Source organism: Pseudopipra pipra, chromosome 5 (assembly GCF_036250125.1).
Source record: "Pseudopipra pipra isolate bDixPip1 chromosome 5, bDixPip1.hap1, whole genome shotgun sequence".
NCBI lineage: Eukaryota > Metazoa > Chordata > Aves > Passeriformes > Pipridae > Pseudopipra > Pseudopipra pipra.
Window position 1 is genome coordinate 7801067 of NC_087553.1, and position 25640 is coordinate 7826706.

Genomic DNA, 25640 nt, shown 5'->3' on the forward strand with positions numbered 1-25640 from the left:
AATAAAATTAGTTACAAAGACCATACATATTTCCTTCAAATTTTAACTTTCTAAATTATGCATGCTTTTTACTTCAGTATATCATGACTGAGACTTTGCAGTAATCCTGGCAGGTTTCTCTGGCTTTGAGAGTATTGTTGAGAAATGTACGAGAAAACTTCATTCAGTTTCTTTTGTTGTCAAAAATTAGTTGGTCCTCTTCAGGTATGAGAAAATAATCATCCTGAAGATTGTTTTTATTCCTGCATGACTTAGCAAAGCAAATTTGAATACATTTACAAGAATGTAATAAAATAAAATGAGGAGAAGAGAAAGCATTGCAAAAAGGGGAATAATGAAAATAAAATATCATAGAATCATAGAATGGTTTGGGTTGGAAGGGACTTTAAGATCAGCCAGTTCCAACTCCCTTGCCATGGGCAGGGCCACCTTCCACTAGACCAGGTTGCTCAGAGCTCCATCCAACCTGATCTTCCAGGGATGGGGCAGTAGAGGATGTTCTTCTTAGTGGGGGGACAACTGAATGCTTGGGTAGATCTGTCCTTCACTCCTGTCTACATAGGTTATCCTGGGAATGTTTAGATTGGATATTAGGAAAAATTCTTCCCTGGGAGGGTGGTGAGGCCCTGGCACAGGTTGCCCAGAGAAGCTGTGGCTGCCCCATCCCTGGAAGTGTTGAAGGCCAGGTTGGATGGGGCTCTGAGCAACCTGGGCTAGTGGAAGGTGTCCCTGCCTATGACAGGGGGTTGGAACTGGATGGTCTTTAAGATCCCTTCCAACCCAAACCCTTCTATGATTCCATGATGTCCATGCCTTCCCTGGTGGCATGACAGCCTGTGTGGTTGTTTGGCTGGAAAATGAGAAGGTTCTCTTGCATGTGAGGTGTACAACACTGGGGAGGATTTGTTGGAGTGTTGCCAGGCTTGAAAGAGTGGAAAAGTGGGATTGATGGAAAAGGCAGTGATGTGCCTTTTCAGATGGTGCACCTCAACAATTACTTTAGGCAAAGGCATTGCACAGACCACCATGAATGCAAAGGAATAACTGTTTTTCCTTTGGCCATGCTGTGGAAAGTGGTGCCCATTCCAGGAACATCCACAAAAGTGGCAGCCTTCTAGAATAGCTTCTGTGGGTGAGCATGTATTTCTTCCTTGAAAACCTTGGTTTCTGAGTGAAAGTAGAAACTATTCGGGGGGTTTTGACAGATTTAAGACCAGCAGGGAACAGGCTGTATGAAGGAAGGGAGCACACTGAATTTTCAGTTGTAGATATTCCCCTAGGACAGTGGGGAGATAGGGATGCCTCCATCAGTGCTCCATCGCCCATGCACAACATCCAAAAGATGAAAAGGATAGACAAGGTGGCAGCTAAGCTCTGTCTCATTATCCACAGCAAAACGAGAGCCTCATTATCTCCCAAGACAGAGCATCTCTGCACTGATGCCGCCAGGAACCACAGCCCAAGGTGCCACAGTTTGGTCCTCATTAGTTGACACATAATGCCCAAGGAGAAACCAACCCTTGAGGAATTAATTTATTTCCATTTTCCAGTCTGTCAGTCTCGTTGAAAAGATTTTGCTCACTGCATAGCGAGGTCGCTGTGACAAATTTTGACAAAATACAAGTTCAAGTGTTTTTTGGTTTCACAAGCACATGAGCTCAGTGAGAAAGAACAGACTGAGATGACAAGGAGAACAGCCAATCCTGTTATATTTGTCTTTCTTATTACTGACTTGCCATGATAAATATGGAAAATTATATTTGGCTAGAAGGAGGCTGAGAAAGGGAACAGATGGCCACCGAAAGAATACTAGAGCAGCTAATAGTCACTGGCATATTTCCGGGGTAAAAATTTAAATCTGAAGCCAAGCAGAAGCATTATCCATTTTTTCCTGATCAGGGCACTGTGTATGGAACTGCTCCTGCTATGCTCTGACTAGATGAAGGTGGGCTTCCTGAAATGCCTTCGTTGAATGGAATAAACAACTTCTATCCTCCAGTTAACAGATCTTGCAGTTATGCTGACAGAAATAGTTGACAAGGTGGGGAAAATGTTTATGTTCCTACTGTGTTTTGAGTGAGTGAGAGTGTATTTGCTATGGCTTTTTAATGTATTGCATGATTGGACACCTATACTGCATTCTTTCTGTGCATTCTACAGGCTTTATTCAGTTGTGAGAAGAGAGAGAAGAGAATGCCTATTTAAATGAGGAGACAATGGAGTCTATATTTTATGTAGTTGTGTATTTAATGATTTCTAAAAGTTTAATGCATTTCTGTGGTTTCTGTAGTCAATGTAGTATTGAAAAAATCAGCTGATATTTTGGAATTATGAAAATATATCATGATTTCTGATTTTCCAGAATGCTATATGCTCAGCACATAGTCCTTATGACTGCAGACTAGGCAGTGAATGAGGACATTGTTCTTTTTGTTTGGTGATACCTGAATTATCAAGGTGATGCATGATTTGAAGGGCTGGAATAGCAGGAGCTGATAGCAATGTTGGAGCTGTGGGACAGGTTGAGTGCCATGGGAGTAGGACAAACAGAATGAAATGAAGTGGAATAGTAACAGTTGCTGCAGTTTTTCTTTGAGGTGCATGTGCCAGAATTAAACCAGTCACAACAGCTCAGCTGTGACCCCTGTACCAGAAGTGCAGGATTTTGCTAAAGCAGCTCTAATGTGTCACCTGGATCAAGACCATCAAATAAGCCACTGTGTGGATTAATTGATCAATCCACCTGCTCCCCATTCAGCCACCAGCAGGCACAGATCAGTTTTTCTACAGAAAAAAATCTTATTCTATTTAACTATTTGGGGGAATTTTATGAGGGTTGATCAGTTGTTGATTTAAGATGTTTTGAATAAATTGCTCAAAGAGCAATGGAGAGCTATAAACCCTTAATAACCAGGTTTTGAGAAAGAGAGACAAAAAGAATCACAATTTTCCAGGATAAAAAAGTCATGGCTCTTTTGTCCCGGCTGATGGATAGCCTGATGGACTGATTTTGCTTTTGCAGTGTGAAAGGAGAAATCAAAATCTTGTTAATCTTTCCCCACTGAATCGAAATCAAATGGATTCCAAATTCTGGCAGCACATCTTGGAGCTCATTCGCCTGCTTACTTAGCTATTACTGGGCTTTAAAGACATTTGGTGAATTTTTCATGCTTCGTTAGTAAATATAATAATGATTAAAAAATTAACAATATTTTAGTAATGCTTAGCCTTTTAAAAGGAATAAATGCCATTTTGGAGTGAAGATTCTGCAGTCTGTACAGGTATGCAAAGTCCATTGTTTCTTTGGGTTTCAGTCACAGCTGTTTCTCTCTAAAATCCTGGCTTTATATTGACTTGTAGTTACAAAAGCATGAAGTAGTTAAAAGAAACTGTCTCTAAATGAATTGGTATGTTTTCATCAGCTCCAGAAACTGAAAATAAAAGCTAGATGAGAATAAAGTATGGATGAAGTGTGGGGAAAAGTACAACATGCACTAAAATTAATAGTCTTCTTAAGAGCTATATTGATATACCTGGTAGAGTTCTGAATGTGCATCCCAGACTCACCTTCATAACATGCAATTCTTACTTGAAATGCAAGAAATGTAGTTTCCATGTGGAGTGTTTTTCTATAAAAATACTCTGGCACTAGGTTTTCCATAGGTCACCTCTAGAAATCCACCCAAGAATCTTTGTTGTGCTAGGCTCTAGGACAGTCACAGGTAGGATGTAGAAGTCCAGTGGTTCTCTTCTGGGTGTTGGTGGTTCTGGGAATGTTCTGGATTTACAGCATATAATCCCTTACCCCTGGCAAGATCATCTCCAGTTCCAAAAATGGGAATTACTATGTCCTGCAAAGACAGGTCTTAGTACACATCCCTTTCCTAACGTTCTCCTCTGCTTCAGAGATACCCATGATCCTTCCTCTCAAGCTGCACCTAATTAGCATAATAAGGCTCAAAGTTGTTCTCAGTTTGTTCTTAATCCTAAATTTACCCTCTAAGCTTGAGGAAGGACTTATTTATTTGTGTTCAAATGAAAAGAAAGGACACATGAACATCACAGTTATTCAAAAGGCAGTTTCCAGCTGCTCTACCCAACTCGAGTGGTGTCTTAATGGTTGATGGTGAGACAGTCAAAGGGCAGCATTTCCTTCATGGAGTTTTATCTCCATGTTTAGTTTGGAAATGTCTTCTGAAGGTCTCTAATCCAAACTCATATCCAAGGACAGATGTACCATCCGTCCTGAGCAACCTGCTGGACTGAGTCCAGTGGAGGGATGCCAAGATGATGAGGGATGGAGCACCTCTGCTGGGAGGAAAGACACAGAGAATTGGAATTGTTCAGTTTGGAGAAGAGAAGGCTCCGGGGTGACCTAATTTCAGCTTTTCAGTGCCTGAAGGGAGCCCACTAGAAAGATGGAGAGAGACTTATTTCCAAGGGCCTGGAGTGACAGGACAGAGGGCAATGGCTTCAAACTGACAGAGAAGAGGTTTAGACTGGATATTGGGAAGAAATTCTTCCCTGTGAGGGTGGGGAGGCCCTGGCATAGGTTGCCCAGAGAAGTTGTGGATGCCTGAACCCTGGGGCTCTGGGCAACCTGGTCTAGTGGAAGGTGTCCCTGTCCATGGTAGGGGGTTGGAACGAGATGATCTTTAAGCTCTCTTCCAACCCAAACTCAGTCTATGATTTAATGATTCAGTGATTCTATGATTTTATTCCTATCTATCTATATATAAAAGTGATCCCCTGGCATTGACAGTGGCACTGGATAGGCTAAAAGTCATTGCAAGGAGCAAAGACTTTATCAGCAGCAGGTACTCTGCCCATTTAAGACTGTGTGACAGGCACAGGCCCTGGAAGGCCTGGCTGCAAAACAAATAAATAAAAATACCATGCTTCTTCATTCAAGTATTTTTAATCTGCAGCTCACATCCACAAGATAATTTTGACTGTGTATTTGTTATCTTGAAACTCTAGAGTTCCTCTGTTTCTCAAGAAAATGTTGCTGTTCTAAAACTTCTATAGTGGAACTGCTGTGTCTATTTGGATAAAGGTGATTTTTTTTTCACTATGAATAGAATGACAATGTGTCTCAAAGCCCAGGGGACAAGAGAGCACTTTTATTAAAACACAGTGAGGTTCACTCCAGACTATAGAGCAAACTGCTTTAGCCACAGAGTTTTCAGTATCTAAATTATCACAAGACTTTTCAGTATCTAAATTATTGTAAAGATTTCTGCATTTCATTGCAGTTTGCTATTGGACAGAAATGTGCAATGCTACTTATCATGTTTATTAAAAAACTACTGAAAGCACCAGCAAAACCTTAAAAATGCTGAGCTGCTTAGCACTTTCCCCATGGCTTTGGTTTTTTGTATCTGTTGCTAATAATATCTGTCCATTGGAACCAGTAGAGTTTTTCCCATATATTTCAGTAAATTTAAACACTGATTTGTGTTTAAATCACGAGCTGAATCAGTTTAATTCTGCTGTTCACAGTGGATGAGCTCACAATCTACCTTGTGGGGCAGTTTAAAGTTGTCCTTCCAAGAGGACTCACTGCCAGCTTTTGAGGACATATTTAGGGATGGGAAGGGCCCCCTTCCCCTTCACTGACCACATGAGCATATCAAACCTTCTGAGAGGAATAATAACAAAGCAAGCTGTCTCTGCACCTGCCTACAAAACAGCTGCTCAACTGGGAGAGGAATTGCTAGACCATAATGTGTCTTCAGCAGCTTTTGTGGTCCTCTCTCCTACACTGGCACAGGCATTGTCACAAAGGAAGGAAACATGGAAACCATACAGAGATTTCATGACATTTTTTTTCCAGAACAGTTTTTTATTAAAGCATCACTTCATGTTTGCAGTCTTCCCACGTGGATGCTTTTTCTCAGTCTCAACTGGCTGTTCAAGAGAGAGATCAGCTGGGATCTAACAGAGTCTTCCATCAGGTATGTGACTCTTCAACTGACTTCAAAAATATCTGAGTGCTTGTTTTCTAAGAAACCCCTTATAATAAAGGAATATGAGCAGAGACAAATCCTCTATTCCCTGCTTTCTTCCATTTCCACTGTATGACTGTCTCAAGTGCCTGCAACTATTTTGGTTTTACTGGGTTCAGTAGCATTTGAGGCATTTCTTCTGCCAAATCACTTTGGTTTCCTGAAGCTTTCAGGAAAAGTCCACCAGGATTTAAGTTCTATGGTTTTAAAGACTTATCCATGGTATTGGAATAAAACACTTTCTCACTGAAGTTGATTGGATTGGGAGCTTTGTTTCTTTGCTTTTTCAGGAAAGATCAAACCTCATCTTTGTTGTCAAAAGCTTGAAAAACCTGTTTCTATCCTTGCCCAATGACAAAAATTTCATGGGTTTATAAGGGTTGTAGCCTCAGCTCTCTGGACCTTGTTCTGCATTTCACAGTGCAGAGTTGATCTACTTCAAATAATTTTTAAATCATTTACCAAAGAAGTAGTCTACCTCAAAAATTCTCTTTGCTGCTAAAAGTGGGATTTCTCTGACTTTATATATTCAAGGGTATTAGAGGTTCTAACATTCATAAAACTGTGCCCTTAAATGACTGGCTTTAAATGATGAGTGGCATAGAAGTGTTTTGCAAACAACAAATGGGAGAGGTTAGGAAAGGCTGATAATCCTGGATTATTCCAATGGATACAAGCACACATGGAGGTGTTCTTGTGAGGAAGCTCATGCCCTAAAATGTGCCAGGCTGCCCAATTGCCCGGATAATCTCCTCATGCCATTTGGTACAACCGGGAGCTGCCAGAGCACATGTGCTCGTTTCCCCTTTGCCATTAGGTGTCAGGAGCGAACTATAGACGTTTCCCAAGGTTGAAACCCCTCTGCTTTTTGTAGGTGTGACACAGAATTGCTTTGCTAGGTCGTTACATATATGTTTACTTCTGCTTTCCATTTAGAGAGTCAGCCGTGGTGTTCTCTCCCTCCCACATCTGGAAGGTCAAGCAAAGCATGACTTGGCTGCAGACTCTGCAAACCCTCCCCCCTTCGAGGGCAGCCTGCCTCAAATAGCAAATAAGAGCTTGCAGAGTGTCCTCTCCTCTCTTCAGGTGAGTTATAAAGCTCTTGGACATCTTATGTTGGCCTGGTTAAACAGCCTCTCACTAAGGACCACTGAGAGTGTCAGTGGCAAAGCGTCACAAGAGCGCTGGTGTGGGGGAACAGAGAAATCACTTAGTGTCAGTTTTTGCTCCAGTTTCTCTTTTCAGCCATAGTTAAAAAGGGAAAAAAGAAAGTAAGAACTGTAAACAGTCAACCAGAAAGTAAAAAGTCAAACCAGCACAGCTGTCTATAATGTCAGATATTTTAAAGGACACCCAACAGGAAGGTTTTGAGGTCATCTGCACTTTCACCATTCCTTTTTTCTCCTTGTTTTTCACAAATCCTGTGTCCGTCCTGTCTGTACTCTTCTTCCTTTGCTGCTTCTCTCCTCAGCAAATCAGGGGCTTGCACTACTCATCATCACTACCTTTTTTACCTTTCTTTTCCAAAGGAGTCTCTTTGTTAAGAGTTTTGACAGGTTCTATGGGGCTATGATGTGAAGTCTTTTCAAATCTCTTTCACTGGAAGTCCCCACATAAAGCATTTTGTTTGGGAGGTCAAGAGTCTTATCAAATACTTTGAGTTTCAAATTGGCAGGTTGCTCCTACTAAAAATTATTTCATTTGGTTAGGGGCAATTATTTCAATTGTGTCATTGGGCAAAGCTACAAGACACAAAATAGCATAAAGGGGAACAGGTTAGTCTTCAAAATAATTTAAATTTTTTTTAAAGCTTAATTCTGTGGCCTTCCTAAATCAAATCTGCACTCAACTTCTGCAAAACTGAATGATCAACCTTTGCATGCGGAAACAAACCATCCCTCCATTTTATTTGCTGTGAAAAGATTGGAGCCAAGCATTTCACAGAGGGGATTGTATTATTATTATTCTTTAAACGGAATTTATGGACTTATATAAGAAGTTGTGTAAACACCAGTAAGAAAGCCTTTTTCCTTGGCTTAGAAATGCCAGGGGACAGTAAACATTTTAGTCTGGATGGCATGATTATGTGCTTTCTGTTTTGGAGACCTTCTTTGTTTACCCTTCCTTAGAAATAACACAGCATTGCTGAATTAAGGGAGTGTGTGTTGGAAAGGGGAGAGGGGAGTTTTCACGGTGCAGCTCAGCAGGATAAAAATACCTGCCTCAGCACAGACCTGAGCTGTCCAGGTGTTGCCTTGCTTTTGTACCAGTTAATACTGAAAAAAAAAAAAAAAAGTAGGAAAATTAGAGACAAGTATGGAAAGACAATTTCATTTTGAAAAAAAAAAAAACATTTTTGCTTGCACACACTTTTAACTCAAAACTCACCAGCATCAAGATGCACAAATTACAGTGGTACCAGTGGTATCAGTCAGGACTTCTCTCAAGGAGACAGGGGCCCAGGATTGCCCACTGGTTAGTCCATATCACATCACTTGAGTTCTTGTCTTGGCAACAATGTGCTGGTTATTGAATACATCTTTTGTACCCTTCTGACACTGAGATAGGCTGATCTTTTTTATCTCCATCCTGTCCCACTTGTGTGAGTCATCAGGACTTTCTCAAGGGATGACAAATAGTAAAAAAAATTAAGGAATAATTTAGGTTGGGAGATATCTAGCCCAACCTCCCACTACAAGCAGATCAAACTTGGAGAAGGTTACTGAGGGCCTTGACCAGCTTGTCTCCGAATATTTCAAAGGTTGGAGAGTCCGTAGCTTCTCAGAGCAACCTGTTGCAATAGTGAACCACTCTCACGGTAAAAAAATATTTCTCCTAATATCTAATCAGCTTTTCCTGTATGGCAACTTGTATTGGTTAGACACATACCTTGTCCTAGAACTGTGCACCCAAGAAGGGTTTGGCTTTGCTTGCCCTGTACCATCCTGTCAAGTATCTCAACAGCAGTGAGGTCCCTCCTGAAGCTTCCTCTTCTGCAGGGTGGACAGATGTATTTCTTGCAGCCTCTCCTTGTACATCCTGTGCTCCTGACCATCTCCTGAATTCACTCCAGTTGGTCAATGTCTTTCTTGTACTGGGAAACCCCAGACTAGACACAATGTTCCCACTGTGGTCTCACAAATGCTGAATAGAGGGGGAGATCACTTCTCCCACCCTGCTTCTGGCTGTTCTCTTGGTTGTATTCAACCTGGAATCTCTTTGGCCTTCTTTTCTACCTCGTGCTCAGGTTGTTGTCAAGCCCTTCCCTGCAAAACTGCATCCAGTCAGTTGCCCACCAGCCTGTCCCATTGCATGGATATATTCCTTTCCAGGTGCAGGACTTAGCATTTGTCTTCGTTCAACCTTAGAAAATGCCTGTAGCCCTCTTTTCCAGGCTGCTGAAATCCCTCTGGATGGCAGGCCTGCTATGGTCTGCATATTTGAGGGGGTAAACTCATCCATGGTCCAGGTTATTAATAAAGACGCTGCACTGCCTTTGGTATTGATCCCTGAGGAATTTCACTACTAACCATTTGCCACTGACCACAGTCCTTGGAACCTGACCTTCCAGCTTATTTTCCATTCACATTATGATCCATTTATCCAGTTCATCTCTCACTTTTCGGGCTTCACATTCACAGTGGGAGATGGTGTCACAGGCCCTGCTCAAGTCAAAGCCTACCATGTCCACTGCTTTTCTCCCATTGTCCAAGCCAGTCACTTCATCAGAGAAAACAATCAAATTGTTCAGACACCATTTTTTGGCAAATGCATACTGGCTGTTCCAAATCAACTTCCTGTCTCTCATTTGGCTGGAAATGGTTTCCATGAGGACTTGTCCCACAGCCCTCCAAGTGACTGAGGTAAGGGTGACCAGCCTGTAGTTCCCTAAAGTCTTCTTCTTGCCTTTTTTAAGGTAGGTGTGATGTTTGCCTTTTCCAAATGGTCAGGAACTGCTCCTGATTGCCAAGGACCTCCAAAGATGATACAGACCTGCCTTGCAATGACACTGGCCAGCCCCTTCCACACCCTCAGGCACATCCCACCTGGTCCTGCAGACATAGGTATGTCCAGCTACTTAAGTGCTCCCTGATTATCTTCCTCCACTTCATTACACAAACTGCTTCTATACTCAGGGACTTGGGAGGCCAGAGGGCAAAAATTCCCAATGAAAAGCATTGAGTACCTTGTTCTTTTCCAAATCCTTGGTCACTAGGACCAATATTACACTGAGCAGTAGGTTCACATTTCCCTTAGCCTGTTTTTTTTTGCTGGTGATGTACTGCAATTCCAGCTAAGCTTTGACTTTCCCAATCCTGCCTGCATGTTCAGCTGGTGTCTTTTGCATGTTGCCCATATAACCCATCCCTGCTCCCACCTTTTTTCTCTCCTTCCTGTGTTTGCCCTTGGTCAGAAGTTCCCTTTTCATCCCCGCTGGCCTTCAGCAATGTCTGTGCAACTTTCTGCCTGTTAGAATGGACCCTTCTTGTGCTTTGAGGAGATTGACTTTGAAGAACAATGAGCTCTACTAATTTCCTTTGCCCTCCAGGGCAGTCTTCCATGGGTTTATGATGAGGAGATCCCTGAACAAGCCATAAGGTGCTTTCTTGAAGCACTGGGTTTGTAATTCTGTTTGTCTGTCTCACTTCTCTGATGATTTTAAACTCCACAATCACAAAGTCACTGCAGTCAAAGCTGCCCTTTCCTTGACCTTCACATCCTCAACCAGCTGTTCCTTGTGTGTGAGTAACTTGTCCAGCAGCTCATCTCAGGTCACCTGCATTAAGAACACAGTCCAAAAATCTCCCAGAATGATTTTGCACATCAGCAGGTACTGGGGTGACCAAATTACCATGTAAGCCTTTAGGTTATGATGACTCTTCCCTGCTGTGCCTCATTAAAACCCTCCTTCACTAAGCCAGCAAAGCTCTTTGCAGACACTCCTGCTCTGCTTCATCAGATCAATTCTGTTTCTGCTCAGACATTCTTGTTCTTTGTCCTATATCCATAGAATGTATCCATCCATCCTCCCTGTATCTTCAGCCAGTATGGATCCACTGGATGCATCTCCAGCTGAGTCTTCTCCCTTTAGCGAAGGAATTGAAGAGAACATGGCCTGGACCCCCACATCCAGCATCCTTGTCCCAGACTCTTCTATCTGCTTATCTGGTGCTCTTTTATCCCCTTCATCTCTTCATGGCTCGATCCTGTAGTCTGTTCTTTATTTTCCCATTCTGGGAGTCCTGAGAACCTGTGTGTGCTGGGATCTTGGTCACCTGCTGATACAGGTGACATCCGTATGTCCTTTCTTCTGCAATTTCTTTCTTCTAGCACTTCTCCCCTCACACATTCTTTTATTTATAGAGATTTATCTTTCCATGGTCCAATACCCTCTAGTGCTATTGGCAGAATTCACTCTCTGGGTAAGCAGGACATTCTGGTCCCCAGGCTTGCTTGTTCTGTCTCAGCACAAAATTTGCAGAGAGATTACTCAACAAATTCAAAATAAATATCTTGCAGCTTTGTCTTTGGGAATATATATTTTCTAATTTTTTTTTTTCTCAGCAGGAAAATGGACCTCAAGGCAATTTTTCCCAGTTTAGCCTTCCAGACAGTCTTCCTGAAAGTGACACTAGAGCCCAGACAAAACCATCAGAACTGGAAAGCACCAGCAACGGGGTCAAACTGCCTATGACAGCTTCAGGTAGAATATAACTGGACATGCTAAAAAAACTGGAGTGACAGGGAGTGTGTGCAATCAGGATACTCAGGGAGTAGAGATTCCATGAGAAATGGTTACTGGAATGTTTAACAAACAATTTGGAGCACAAGGAATATGGATGGGCTCAGAGACTTCTAAATATGAGCACAATAAGAGAATGAATAGGCTAACACAAATATAGGAGAGAATTATGAATTATACAAAAGAATGTATATTTGTGTAAGAGTAGGTCATGGAAGAGACAGCAATATTCTATTACAGTGATAAAACTTTTTCCCACTTGCTGGTGGCTGTGTCCCACTTTATTGGTGTGGGCTAAACTGCATTTTGGGAGTTCTCAGTTCTAGAAAGTTTCTGGCAGAGATAATCTATTTTTAGAAGGAGTCTAAGAAAAAAAAGTAGTGGCCTTTTGCTTTGAAATGGTTTAGCAGCCCTGCATTACTGGATGAAGATCTGCCACTGTTTAACAAAACACCCACACATGTATGCAACATGTTGATTTATAATGCTCCTGTCTGAATATATATCCACATTTAAATGATATAAGTGGAGGTGTTAGGGCAGCTGAAATGATTCCATGCAGGAAGAATCAGAAGTAGGAGAACCAGATTTGGTCTCCATGTAATCCCTAATGCATCTGAACTTGATATTTTTTATCAGAAAAACAAGCACTTGAAAGCTTTGGTAAATTAAACCTTACTGCCATTTTATAAATATGACAATCAAACCATTAAAAACATATATTTTTTATGCAAGCTATGAAGCTTGATGAATCTGACAGGCAACAGATGGGATTTTCAAAAACACCTAAGCACATAACTTCCCTCAGAATCAAGTAGTTTTTACCTAAGCTCTCTAAAAGTCTTGCTGACAAATGAGGAATGCTTTACTGAACGTAATATTTTTAGTAAAAAACCAAAAATTATATATAAATTTGTACAAAATTGTAGAATGTTTGTTGGAAGGGACCTCTAACAGCTTTTCTCAGCATCCTGCTCAAAGTGGTGTGCTCTGCTGTAAAATGTTCCACTGTAAAAGCAATTTGCAATTGGGTTTCTGACATTTTATTGATTTTTGCTTTTACATTCTTGTTTTCTGATTTAGAAGCCTTGAAAAATTTTAGAAACCAGTTAACAGTCTATGAGCAAAAAGAAATTTTCAATTATACAGAGCTATGGTTTCTTGGCCTGGAAGCTAAAAAGATTGAAGGTTTGCCTGAAACCCAGAATAATAATTGTTATGATGATGAGCATGGTTCCTACTTAAAGGTAAGTGGAAAAATCATGGTTTTTATTTTCAGCTCAATAAGTTTGTAGTGACTGTGTGCCAACTCTTAAGTGTTATATATGAGATAAATGTTGTTTCTAGAAGATAAATGTGAAAAAAATCATTACCAATCACTTCAAAGCTCAGAGGAGAATCTACTTTGCATTGGACTATTGGAGCATCACTTGTGATTTTCTCATTAAACCCTTGTTTAATGTAGACTTCACTTGCTACTGGTCCATCATCTTTCATAGACAGCAAACACCCACACACAGGAGCTGCTTTTAAAGCCTGACCTTTGCTATGCTGTTTGAATCTGAACCCTTTTCTTTTCTTTTTGAAGGTTTTACATGACCACATTGCCTATCGATACGAAGTGTTGGAGGTCATTGGGAAAGGGTCCTTTGGGCAGGTGGCCAAATGCCTGGATCACAAAACCAATGAATTAGTGGCACTGAAAATAATAAGGAATAAGAAAAGGTGAGGCGTCCGTTGCCTTTAAAGCAGTACAGTCGTCTGTGTTGTATACAGGCAGTGACAAACCACAACGATGTGAGCAAAGCAAAATCAAACCTCCTATACAACAGGTTTTCATTAAATGCAGTGAGATCAGAGTGAAGAAAAGGGATGTCAGGGACTCAGAATTGGCCTAGACCCAGAGAAGACACAGCCTGTGAAAGCAAACACAGTTTTTCCAGGCTTACATGGAGGTCTCTATATCTGTGACACAGTTCACACACAGCCCAGGTAACCAGCCCTGAATGACTGAAAGCTGAGAGCCTTCACTTCCCCTCAAGACCCCAAAACCACAGGAATATGCTGGGATGCTCCCCTCTCTCACTTTAATATGAAAAATTCTACACTGTGGATCCTAAGCAACCTCTTATTCTTTTATGGCTGGTCACAAACTTTTTATTGATGCTACCTTCAACCAGAGTCAATGAAGCAGATGAGAATGATGCTGTTGACTCCAGCAACAGAGTTTTAGCTGTTCCATTTTCCCCCCTCAGTGAACACTAAATGTAAAGACACTCTTCAAAACTGTCTGACTGTGCTAGGTGTGAAATATGGCCCTGTTCAAGTAAACAGAAGAGTTCTTATGGACTTTGAAAGCACCAGGATTTTACTCTGGATGCTCATTTGAAACTTTTTCATTTAAAGGCTTTTTCAGACCAGTCAAAATAGCAGCCCTTAAGTGTTATGTAAGACTAGGAACCATCAATAATGAGTCAAAATTACAGTAGTTATCAGGGGTAAATGACACATTTTTAATCATTGTCCCACATGCTGAGTTTACAGTAAGATTGTGGTGTTTGTAACATTTATATTTCTACAAATACTACACTGAGTTAATGTTATCATTCCTGTGTCACATGGTATTTCAGATTTCACAGCCAGGCTTTGGTGGAAGTGAAGATCCTAGATGCTCTCTTGAAGAAAGACAAAGATGATACTCACAACATCATCCACATGAAGGAATACTTCTACTTTCGCAACCACTTCTGTATTTCCTTTGAACTGCTGGGGTAAAGTACATTTTCCTTTACACACACCTTACAGAGCATTTTAGACCTTGTGCCTTACAAGCTTTAATTTCTATGTCTTCTTCTGAAGAATTGGCAGCTCTTCATGTTGCAAGAAAGGAGTACTGAACACACACTGAGCCTTTTGATCACCCAAGGTGAACTGAAAAAGACTTCACACAGACAGTGACATGATACAATCCCTTATTTTCTGTACTGTGTATTGAAGTATTCTTCCCTGAAAGACATCTGAGGAAAAGAGTAAAATGATGAGTTCAGGACTGGTAAACTTCAGGGTATATAAATATGAATAATATCAAATAATTTAAAAATAAAGCTCCTTCTTGCTTTTTGATGAACCTTTGCTGCAAGACACATCTTAGGAGGAATTTTGGAGAAATTTTAGAGAAGTCAGGTAATTTTAGTCATCAACCTTGTTGTAATGAGAGAATTAACCTGGAATTATGGAGGTTATCCACAGTTCCCCATCCCTTACAGTAGAGCCCCTATTTCTACATGTGTTACAGCCTTGCTGAAGATTCAGCACCCTATGGATGGCTTGATCTCAAAGAAACCTAAATTAATTGTGTTGTTACATGTGAGTCTGTCACTTAGAGACACACAGGGTAAGAGTTGACTCCTCTCCAGAGAAGACACAGACCAGTCTTTTCAGAAAGCTGCTATGGAAACGCAGAGGAAAATATTCATGGGACAGACACTATGTTTAACTCTTTACAGAGGAGTTGAAGACTGGTTGTCATAGAAAAATGTTTGTCTGGTAAAATTTTTATTGCCTTTAAAACATAGTGAAAACCCTTTCATTTGTGATCTTCCTTCTCTGTCAAGTCCTGGTAAATTCAGATCCAAAGGAAAGGACCTTGGTTGAGGCCAGTGGACACACAAGCAGGGAAGACAGAAAGCTGCAGTTGTTTATGTCCTTCCAGGCACGTGGGGTCGTGCTGAGGACACCTCCTGAGATCATATTGCTGAGGAAACACTGGTGCATCCCTTTAAGAGCCACCAGCCCTGTGGCCATTTCCTCCTCTGAAAAATGATCACAGATTAAGCACTCAGTACTTCATAGAATCATAGAATCCTAGAATGGTTTGGGTTGGAAGGGACCTTAAAGATCATCTTGTTCCAACCCCCTGCCATGGGCAGGGACACCTCCCACTATCCCAGGTTGCTCAGAGCACCATCCAGCCTGGCCCTGGACACTGCCAGGGAAGGGGCAGCCACAGCTTCTCTGGGAAACCTGTGCCAGGGCCTCACCTCCCTCACAGGGAAGAATTTCTTCCTAATATCCAATCTAAACCTGTTCTCTGTCACAGCGATGCAACTTGGTAATCCTGAAAGCGATGGTCTCGATTCGCAGGCGGTGGGGGAGAAGAACAAAACCCAAACCCCCAAAGTCACCAGTCAATATATGTACCCTCAGCATGGTTTTGCACCTCCCCTGAGGCGGGGAGTTGTTTCCATGGAGCAGTGTCACCGGCCGTGCCATGAGCCCCCAGTATTTTTCCCCCCTTTCGTGATTAGCAATCATGATGGCAGAGTTGAGGGGCACAGCAACAAACATGGTAAACTCAGCTCTTCCTGCCTTTTCAGGGCTTAACACCTTCAGCACTGGAGGGAGGGATGGGCCAACTGCCCATCAGAGGTATAATGCAAAAGTCAGAAGCCTGCAAAAGTCTCCTAGAATGCATAAATCATTAACCGTTTCAGTCTCTGGCACACTGACAGTACATCTTCAGATATGGGAGATGTTTGTGCATATTACATGCAGAACACATTCTCCAGGAGGAAAATAGTTGTCTTTTTCTTCTTCACGAGTCCTCCCTCATGTAAGAAGAAAAGCTAAATACCCTCTAAATGCAGTGGAAACTAATCATGCCTCAAAAATAAGTTCCCCTAATCTCTTTTCTGCCTTCTGTCTTCTGTTTCTTCCATCTCCACAGAATAAATTTGTATGAGCTGATCAAAAAGAACAACTTCCAAGGTTTCAGTCTGTCTTTAATCCGACACTTCACTCGGGGTGTGCTGAGATGTTTACAAGTGCTCTACCAGGAAAGAATCATTCACTGTGATCTGAAGCCTGTAAGTACAAGCATTTCATAACCTGTTTTTCGGTACAGAATACATTAGTTCATCTTACCTTTCTTTTTATTGAAGAAACTCTATGAAGAATCCATAAAACCTGGCAGGATATTTGTACAGAAGCTATAATTTATTCGTGTTAGTATTAGTACTACAGTTGGCTGATTTTTTCCATTGATTCAGTTCATTCACTGAAGTATTAGACAAGATTGTTTGGTAGCCAGAATGTAAGCAAATATGAATCCAATTCAGGTAATGACATTTTGCTTAGAGAAAAAGAATACTTGTAAAATTAAGTGTTTTGCTATGAGGGACTTTGTAATGTTAATATTCACAAGGCAGCCTGTTACCCTGTAAAGTCTATTTAATTTCATATGCCTAACTATAAAATTAAGTAGCCTAGTAAATGACAAAGGAATTCTGTAGAACAGTATTTAGGGTATCTACCTGTTTCTGGAGGAACATCTGCCATCCAAATTCTGCAGCTGGATCTGCTAAGTATTCCTGCTACATGAAGCATTTCCATTCTCCTTAAGCCCCAACCTTAAATTTTTGCAATTTTCTGAGATTCCCGAAGTATTTTAACTTTATTTTCATTTCAGATAAATATTTCTCTTGATTTCATTTTCAAAAGGACAAATGAACCACTAAATCAATAAGCAACCTCTCAAATAAAAATGCAAAGGATGAAATTCTGTTCTCACTTTGCTTAACGTATCTGAATTCAGAATTCTGACAAGTCACATACTGTCTGTACCCATTGTCTTGCCAATATCTTTGCCAGATCAATCTGCAGTGAGAAGTGAGGGTTGCAAGATAACCGAAGTATCTGAATCAGAAACAATTAACCCAATGGAAATGTGTTTCCAGGTGGCCACTGAGAAGGACTGAGGTCAGCAACATCAATTAGTGTAGTCTGTATTTAAACAGAGTAACATTAGTGAAAATTTAGTGAGTTAAATAAAAGAGAATCTTGTTGTCACTCAACAATTGTACAGTTTTAAGAATTTAATTTATGTTGCCTGAAACTCACATCTGTTATCCCATCTGCCTCCTGTGATATTTCACAACATAAGGTAGAATACGGAGTTTCTCTGGATTTAAAGCTAACTAATGACTGCTTCCAAAGCCTGGCTTTCCAGCTGATCAGCTCCCTGGCATTGTGAGGGATTCAATACTAGAGACAGAGTCCTACCATGAGCATGAAGGGATATTTATCTGCAGAAGGGGGATGCACCAAGAACCAAGAGCATCAGGGGAGTGGAATTCAGTCCTTGCCTTGACTTTAATCATTAGCAGCTTCTCCTTCCTGGCACATATCCTTTTGAGTTAATTAGCCAAGAAACTACTTTGTCATTATTTGGCACCCACTTGGAAACTGTTCAGGCCTTCAAAGCTTTGACATATAATCGTTATAAAGGTTGATAAAGGCAGCCATCTCTCTTCTGACAAGTAGAGAAGAAAGTATGATCAGAAGGGAAATCAAAGGAAATCCTTGATATAGATAGATTTTTTTCAATTAGGTTAAAATTCAACTCTGCAGGAGGAAGCTAATAGGTTATGTTTGCTCATCAGTGCAAATATTCTTGAGTTAGTGGTTTGCATTGCTCATTTTCCAGTGTTCACTGACTTAATATGGTGTTAAAACCCTCTTTTCCCTGTGATTTTATTTTTAGGAGAACATTCTATTATACCACAACGGCCAAGGTTCAGTTAAAGTTATTGATTTTGGATCAAGCTGCTATGAAGACCAAAGAGGTTTGCAGAAAAGTCAAGTTGATGTAATTTTCTTAATAAGCTTTCTCAATTTTAAATGATGTAGTTAAACTTATCTTTGCTTGGGGTAATATATTGACCTATGCCCCTAATTAGAACCTAATGAACTGGTGGTTAAGCCACTGGTGGTGGAATAAATACTGGTAGGAGACAAAAAAGACATTACCCCGCTTTTTCTTTGTCCCAAACCTGATCAGCTCCTCTACTCCTTTTGAAATCAGAATTGCACTTGCAAGAGTGGTTACTGAAACAGACCTATGATGATAATCCAAATATTTCACTTAACAGAAGTTTGTGAAGTACAGAGACTGTTTCTCAGTGAGATGGTTAAATTATAATTGGTACTTTTTATATAAATACAACAGGGAGGGGAATGGGAACTGTGCTTTTAATTTAGAAAGTCTAAATTCAGTTTTGGGGGTTTTTCTATCAAAGATTTGAATAGAATGAGCAGGAGTTAACAAGAACTAAATCTGAAAAAGGAAATGAATGTATAAAATTAACCTAATAATAAATCTCAACCGATTTACAATAGACATATTTGATTTACAATAAACACCTTGTAAAGTAAGAATGATATCATCATCAGGAAGAGAAGTAATATAATAAATAACAAATGAAACAAAAAAAACCAAACCCCAAGAAGGACATCTGCATTGCATTTTATTAACTTAGAAAAACAAAACTAGTTTTAAATGGCTTAATTTTTTTTTCTTATGAAAGACTGATATTTAAGCTAAGCCCAACCTGCTAACCTATATTTTGGGATTCAGACTTTTAGACTTACATCCCAGTTTTGTAGGAGGGCGTAATCCATTTAGGTTTGCCCATGTTTGAGAAGAATGTAGTCTGAGACGCAGCCTGGAATATTTGCGGAGAGTAACAAACTGAAACACAAAATAAGTGAAAGATGGAGAATGACTGAGAAGACTCTCAGCTGGAAAAAGAAAGGCAGGAATATAGACAAAGTGACCCTCAGAGAGACAGGAATAAGAAAATAACAAAGTTTATACACTGTAATCATGTTCAGTTGTCTGAATGTCGAGAGGTAGAAGAATTAGTTTACTCTCTCCAGTGAGTCTCAGTCTTGGAATGAGATCCTTTGAGGCTCTAATATATTAGTAGGGAAATCAGAAGGCAGTAGAAGATAGGTCCTACTGCCAGTGAAACCAATATTTCCTGCAGTGATAATGAAGACCTGTTGGTTGATGCAAGGGGAAGACTTTCAAACAAGAAAATGAACATGGAGCGAGCTGAATCATAGCATTATCAGAACAATTCCCAGATAGAACAGTGGAAAGCAAATCACCCATTAATTTTAGGATGGGATTAGAACAAGTTTTCAGAGTCTCTGTGAGCAATCCCTGGGTAGAGCAGAGATATGATGCCTGAACATGTATTTCACTCTTCTGTGAAATCTGGAATCCACATTTCAATCCAAATTATGACATTTTGCTTCTTGTCCAATTTTCTGTTTTGATCCAGTGTACACCTATGTCCAGAGCCGGTTTTATCGCTCACCTGAAGTGATTCTTGGTCATCCTTATGCTATGGCTGTTGATATGTGGAGCTTAGGCTGTATCATAGCAGAGCTTTACACAGGCTACCCACTGTTTCCAGGGGAAAATGAGGTTGACCAGCTTGCCTGCATCATGGAGGTAACTTTTGGGATTGTCTTTTGATTTGCATGCTCATTTGGTAAACTGCAATGCCAGCAACAAAGAGAAATCTCAAGAGATAATGAAATATTGCTGTGGCCTGGCCTTTCAGAGGGAGGTTTAATGCAGCCAGCTGGCTCTTTGAGAGGATGGGATCTAGCACAAAACTGATTTATTGGAACATTTCACGTGCCAAACACTGCTTTGTACACTCACTGTCTTGCTTCTGAAGGAAACATACTTTAATTCTGGACGGAGAAGTTAGGACAGAATAAGCATATCTAAGGTGAAGTAAAACCCATCCAAATTATTACAGGCCACTCTTCTCATAGAAATCAGATATGTGCTAGTCAAATCAGATGTCTTTAGTCCATAGTCCTGCTGAGAGAGATTTTTACTAGCAGTTGAGCAGTCAGCTGTGGCTCTGACTAGTAAACCTTGAAAACCTCAAAGCCTCGAGTATAAACACGCTGGGTGACCAGCACAACTGCTGCACTACTCTCCTGGTGGAAAAACTGTTTCCTAATAGCCATTCTTCACTTCTCAAGTCACAGTTTGTGGCTGTTGCACCTTATATTGTCTGAAACTACCAAGGAGTTTGGCTCTATCATTTTTTGTAAATGTTTTCAAAGAGTTTTAAGAATGTACTGTGACATTTCCTACCTCGGATCACCTGCACAGCGCAAATGTTAGAACGGGTGCAAAACTACCCATGAAAACAAGTTACTTAGTTACTCCATATGAATCCCTAAACTGCAGCCTGATGTGGAACTCAGCCCCAAGGTCTCATCCTTCTAGTGACACTTAGTTTGTACAAGTGTTTTCAAAGGCAGCATCTCTCCATGTGGCCTCCTACTGCAGTTGCCACCAACAGAGATGTTTGTTCTTAGAGCCTTCTGTGGTGGTGAAGATCCCAGTGTCATCATTTATAAGATCATAGAATCACTGAATCATTAAGGTTGGAAAAGACCTCCAAGGTCATCGAATCCAACCTTTGTGCAGTCGCCATCTTGTCAACTAGACCAGAGCACTGAGTGTCACTTCCAGTTGTTTCTTGATCACCTCCAGGGATGGGGACTCCATCACCTCCCTGGGCAGCCCCTTCCAATGCTGGACAACCTTTTCAGTGAAGAAATTCTTCCTGATGTCCAACCTGAACCTCCCCTGGTGCAGCTTGAGGCCATTTCCTCTTGTCCTGTCCCTTGTTCCCTGGGAGCAGAGCCCGACCCCCACCTGGCTACAACCTCCTGTCAGGGAGCTGAAAAGAGTGAGAAGGTCTCCCCTGAGCCTCCTTTTCTCCAGGTTAAAGATCCCCAGCTCCCTCAGCTTGTTCTCATAGGACTGACTCTCCAGACCCTTCCCCAGCTCCACTTCCTTCTCTGGACATGCTCCAGCCCCTCAATGTCTTTCATGCAGTGAGGGGCCCAAAACTGGTGTGGCCTCACCAGTACTCAGTAGAGGGGGACAATCACTGCCCTGGTCCTGCTATTTCTGATACAAAGATATGTACAGACAGCATTGAGAAATCCCTTAATTCCTTCCACAATAAATGGCACAAGAGGAAATGTTTTGTAGACATTTCACAGTCAGTTGAGACGTTCAACTTCTTTTCATAAGACGGGTAAAATACCACATCTCACCTGATGGTTTTTTAGTATCTTTTTTAAATGAGGAGTAACTCTGTGAATTAATTTTCTGTGTTGAAGGTACTGGGTCTTCCACCAGCTGATTTGATTCAAGCTTCGTCAAGGAAGCGAACATTCTTTGGTAATTGCTTCTGATTGTTTGTCCTTGCTGGATCCCTCCCTGCTAATTAATCACTGGTTAATAGCACCGACAGAGAGCAGGGCCAGAGACCCTCTGCTACTTCTTAGCTGATTAAAAACTCTTTCAGGAAGGGGTATTGAGGAGAAGCAAAAAGGTATCATGAGGCCTACAAATGAACCTGATGCTGTGCTCTTCAAGTCTGATGGGCCTCTAATTGCCAAAGTGATAGGGAAGGGATTGGGAGATCCATTCCAGTTGTATTCTTTAAAAATATTGTTGTTAAAAGTGGGCTTTGGGAACTTATTTATGTTGTTCGTTCCTCTGTGTATCATTTGGGTTTGGAAATTGCACGAAACAAACAAAGCAGCAAAGTGTAGGATGAAGTCCCCAGAATGTAACCAACACTGTTTGCCACAGTGCTGGCAGACTATCAATCCAACAGGAAAAAACTTAGTGGTATGGATATGGATACTGTTTTTGCAACTCCTTTAAACATTTAGAGAGGATTTTAATCGTAATTTATTTGAGCATGTCTTTATTTTTTTAAGATTCCAAAGGTTTTCCTAAATCCGTCACTAACAGCAAGGGAAAAAAGAGATGCCCAGACTCCAAGGATCTAAGCACAGTGCTGAAAACCCACGATGCTGGTTTCTTGGACTTCCTGAAAGGATGCCTAATGTGAGTTCATACGATGTGAAACAGGCTAGTTTTAACTTTGCTTTCATTCTCTTGTACCTCAAAAATCTTTGTATCTCTTGGGGTGGTGTTTTTTGGGTTTTGGTTGGGGTTTTTTTTGTTGTTGTTGTTAGTTTTTTGTTTTTTTTTTTGTGGAGTGTTTTTGTTTCTAGTTTGTTTTATTTCGTTTCATTTTCCATATAGTAGCGCTTGTATATCCATTATTATTCACAGTTCATTGCAAATTATTGCACAGAAAGATATATTGGATTAGACCAAAGTATGAAAGAAACCTGACATGCAATCATAGACTCACAGAATGGTTTGGGTTGGAAGGGACCTTAAAGATCATCCCATTCCAACCCCCTGCCATGGGCAGGGATACCTTCCACTATCCTAGGTTGCTCAAAGCCCTGTCCAACCTGGGGCTGTGAAACAAAACATCATCACACCTAAAAGCAGATCATCTTCTGATGCTGGAGACTAAACTCTAAAAGCAATGCTATTTATCCACTGAGGCCTTTGTTTTAAATCCTTTCTGTTTTATTAGATAAAGGTGTATCCAGATAACACGGATAACGGCAATGCACTGGCCCAAGACAATGTGTATCTGGAGATCAAAGTCTGGCTTTGTACTTAATTCTAACTCCTGCGCCAGCAGGAAGAAAGTCTTCCAACTTCCTCCAGTATGAATTATATTTGGTGCTGATTTAGCTGATTCTGACTGGATTTTCTGTGCTAAGCCTTGGAAATGGCAATGATACACTGTGGTATATGTATGAAAACAGCTCTTCTTTGAACATATTCTCACAAAGATCCTGTGTCAGGTTCACCTGGGTGAGATGATGGAACTCTTTTTAGTTCCAATACGCTGTATGTCTTCCCCTTAGCCAAGGATAAAAAGGCAGAGTATACTCAGCCATGCCTCCACCCCATATGGTCCCATATATTTTCTAGTTTTACCTGGAACTTATGCAAGGTTAATATTTTATGTCTTCTTTAGCACTGGCTTTAAGTTTCTTTCAGCAGTTCAGTAGCACTTCCCTAAAGAAATCCTAAAGAAACTGCCAACTTGTGGTTACATGGGGGAAAAGATCATCCCACTCTGTTTCACAAGAAGGTTGCTTTTAATGTTCTCAGTTTGCTACGTCTCTATGAATCACTGATCCATTTTGGTTTGCTAGCTGAATCAGAGAGTTTAGAAAATAACTTTAGTGAAGCAAAAAACCAAACCTCAAACAGGTAATTTTGGGTCCCTACCCTAATAACACTGCATATTAAAAATGGTTTGATGCTGCAGAGGGGGTTTAATCAGCAAAGCACACAGCACTGAAGTAAGTTTTGAGGGATGGAGAAGATCATATAAGGTTTTTCCTTGTTTTCAGTATTATTTTGTTTCATTAAATGCCCTCATGACCAGATTTCTAGAAGACAAGACTGAATCTTCTAGCTTAAACTAATTTTCAGTTAGAAATCGTTCAATAACTATTTCTCTGCCACGGATTGAAGGTGGGAACCTGCCCTGCGCATGACCCCCGATGAAGCAATGAAACATTCCTGGATCCAGGAACCAAAAATATACCGAGCAAAGCAGAAAGCACAGACCTTGAGGAAACTGAGTGATGGCTCTTTCTCCGCACCAGAAAAGAAAAAGGAGAATATTCGTAAGCATGTTCTACCTGGAGAACTAAGTGCAATTATATCAGTGTTTGGGATTGCCTTGTATTTGGTATCATCTGTTAAATGAGGTGATAATGGATGGTCACTGAAATGTGGTGGGTGAAAGCCTTATTTCTCACTTGCGTAGAGCTGCATTCCAGATGTTTTAGAGCAGCTGCCAACAAGAAGGCTGGAAGTGCTAAAGATCCACCTTTTACTTACTGAGAGCAAAATACTTATGGTATCTGACATCACACCGTAGTGTATTTCACTTCCAGGCAAAAGAATAAATCAATAGGGGTTTTAAGATACCAAGGAAAATTTCCACCTGATTTGTTGTGAATTTGTACCAATCATGTTTTTTAAGAGTCTGCAGTCTTACCCTATCCTTTTATTTGTTGTTTGTTTGTTTGTTTGTTTGTTTTTTATTGCAGAGAATATCTGGGAAGATCCAACTGATCAAGCGGAAAGTGAACTGGCAGAAAGACTGACTCCCTTCACAGACACAAGAGAAAGTGATGTGCAGAACATCAGGAAGCATGTTATCCCGGAGAAATATTTGGAAAACCAGATGGAAAGGCCTGTTCCATATGATCGAGCCGAAGACAGTGGTGAAACAACTTTTCCAAAAACTTCTTTTTTTTTCCCACCAATTAAGTAGTGCACAGCACAAGCTATGACTGGCTCAGTTGCATACCTAGTATATTTTGTAGGTATTATTTGTACTCAGGAATATAAGCTATATCTGTCTGTACATGGGCTGTGCACATTGTAAGTATATTTAATGTTCTTTTTAGCCTGAAATCATCCAGCCAACCAAAACAGAATTTGAAAACCATTCCTTTTCCTCATCTACATTCTTGTGATCAGAGATTCTTCACAACCAGCAGCAATAAAATGGAGACTGTAGAGGTGGAGAGTGGCTTATTCTTGGTATTATAACAGACTTTTTGAATTTTATATTTTCCTGGATCTAAAAGAACAAATGTGTTGACTGGAGAATCTGAATCCTTTCACTTACATCAGCATATATCAGGAATAATTAATGGATAGATTATTGGATTTACTTATATATAAAAAATAAGATAAATCAAACCCAGCATATTCACTTTCCTCCTTCTCTATCTTCCTCTTTTCTATACTGCAGCTACTGCTTGGAAACCACTTGTCACACCTTCCTAGCAGATTTAGAAATGTAAATTTAGCTCTATAGCAGCAACAAAGAAAAGTGATAATCTGAGCCCGTTTCTGTGGGGACTCCACTCAGTATTCACGTCAAAAGAAGAATGGATTAAAGCAAGATTTGGGGAAATTGTCCTTCACAGGAAGTTTAACTTCATACTATGAAAATAAAAAACTCAAACCAGACTTCTATGATCCCTATGACTTATCTGTTTAATTAATTTAAACATTTTGCTCTTTGAACAATAGGCTGTCTTTTCATTGCATTTGTAAAGCACCCACCCCATTACAACTCCTATATTTACTG

At 40.6% G+C, this 25640-nt stretch overlaps 1 protein-coding gene across 2 annotated transcripts; it reads left to right on the forward strand.

Moving 5' to 3' along the window:
• The first annotated feature begins 1696 nt into the window (after positions 1-1696).
• On the forward strand, positions 1697-25519 carry DYRK4 (dual specificity tyrosine phosphorylation regulated kinase 4). Of its 2 annotated transcripts, none has more exons than XM_064654316.1 (14): positions 1697-2041; positions 5874-5957; positions 6945-7094; positions 11574-11712; positions 12835-12998; positions 13340-13476; positions 14382-14522; positions 16478-16616; positions 18293-18374; positions 19878-20050; positions 21757-21817; positions 22366-22495; positions 24002-24156; positions 24586-25519. In XM_064654316.1, exons 1-14 carry the CDS (start codon positions 2018-2020, stop codon positions 24810-24812), a joined length of 1806 nt encoding a protein of 601 aa, XP_064510386.1. In that variant the 5' UTR covers positions 1697-2017; the 3' UTR covers positions 24813-25519. The 2 variants fall into 2 exon arrangements, with proteins under 2 accessions (XP_064510386.1, XP_064510387.1); XM_064654317.1 differs by having other exon boundaries at positions 11577-11712.
• The last annotated feature ends 121 nt before the right edge of the window (positions 25520-25640 follow it).

What these genes read in the sequence shown, in the direction of transcription:
- DYRK4 (XM_064654316.1), top strand. Translation starts at nt 2,018, where the DNA reads ATGCTGACAGAAATAGTTGACAAG. An exon ending in AGCATGGTTCCTACTTAAAG is followed by an intron (nt 12,999 to 13,339) that starts GTAAGTGGAAAA and finishes TTCTTTTTGAAG; the next exon opens with GTTTTACATGACCACATTGC. An exon ending in AAAGAAAAAGGAGAATATTC is followed by an intron (nt 24,157 to 24,585) that starts GTAAGCATGTTC and finishes TTTTTATTGCAG; the next exon opens with AGAATATCTGGGAAGATCCA.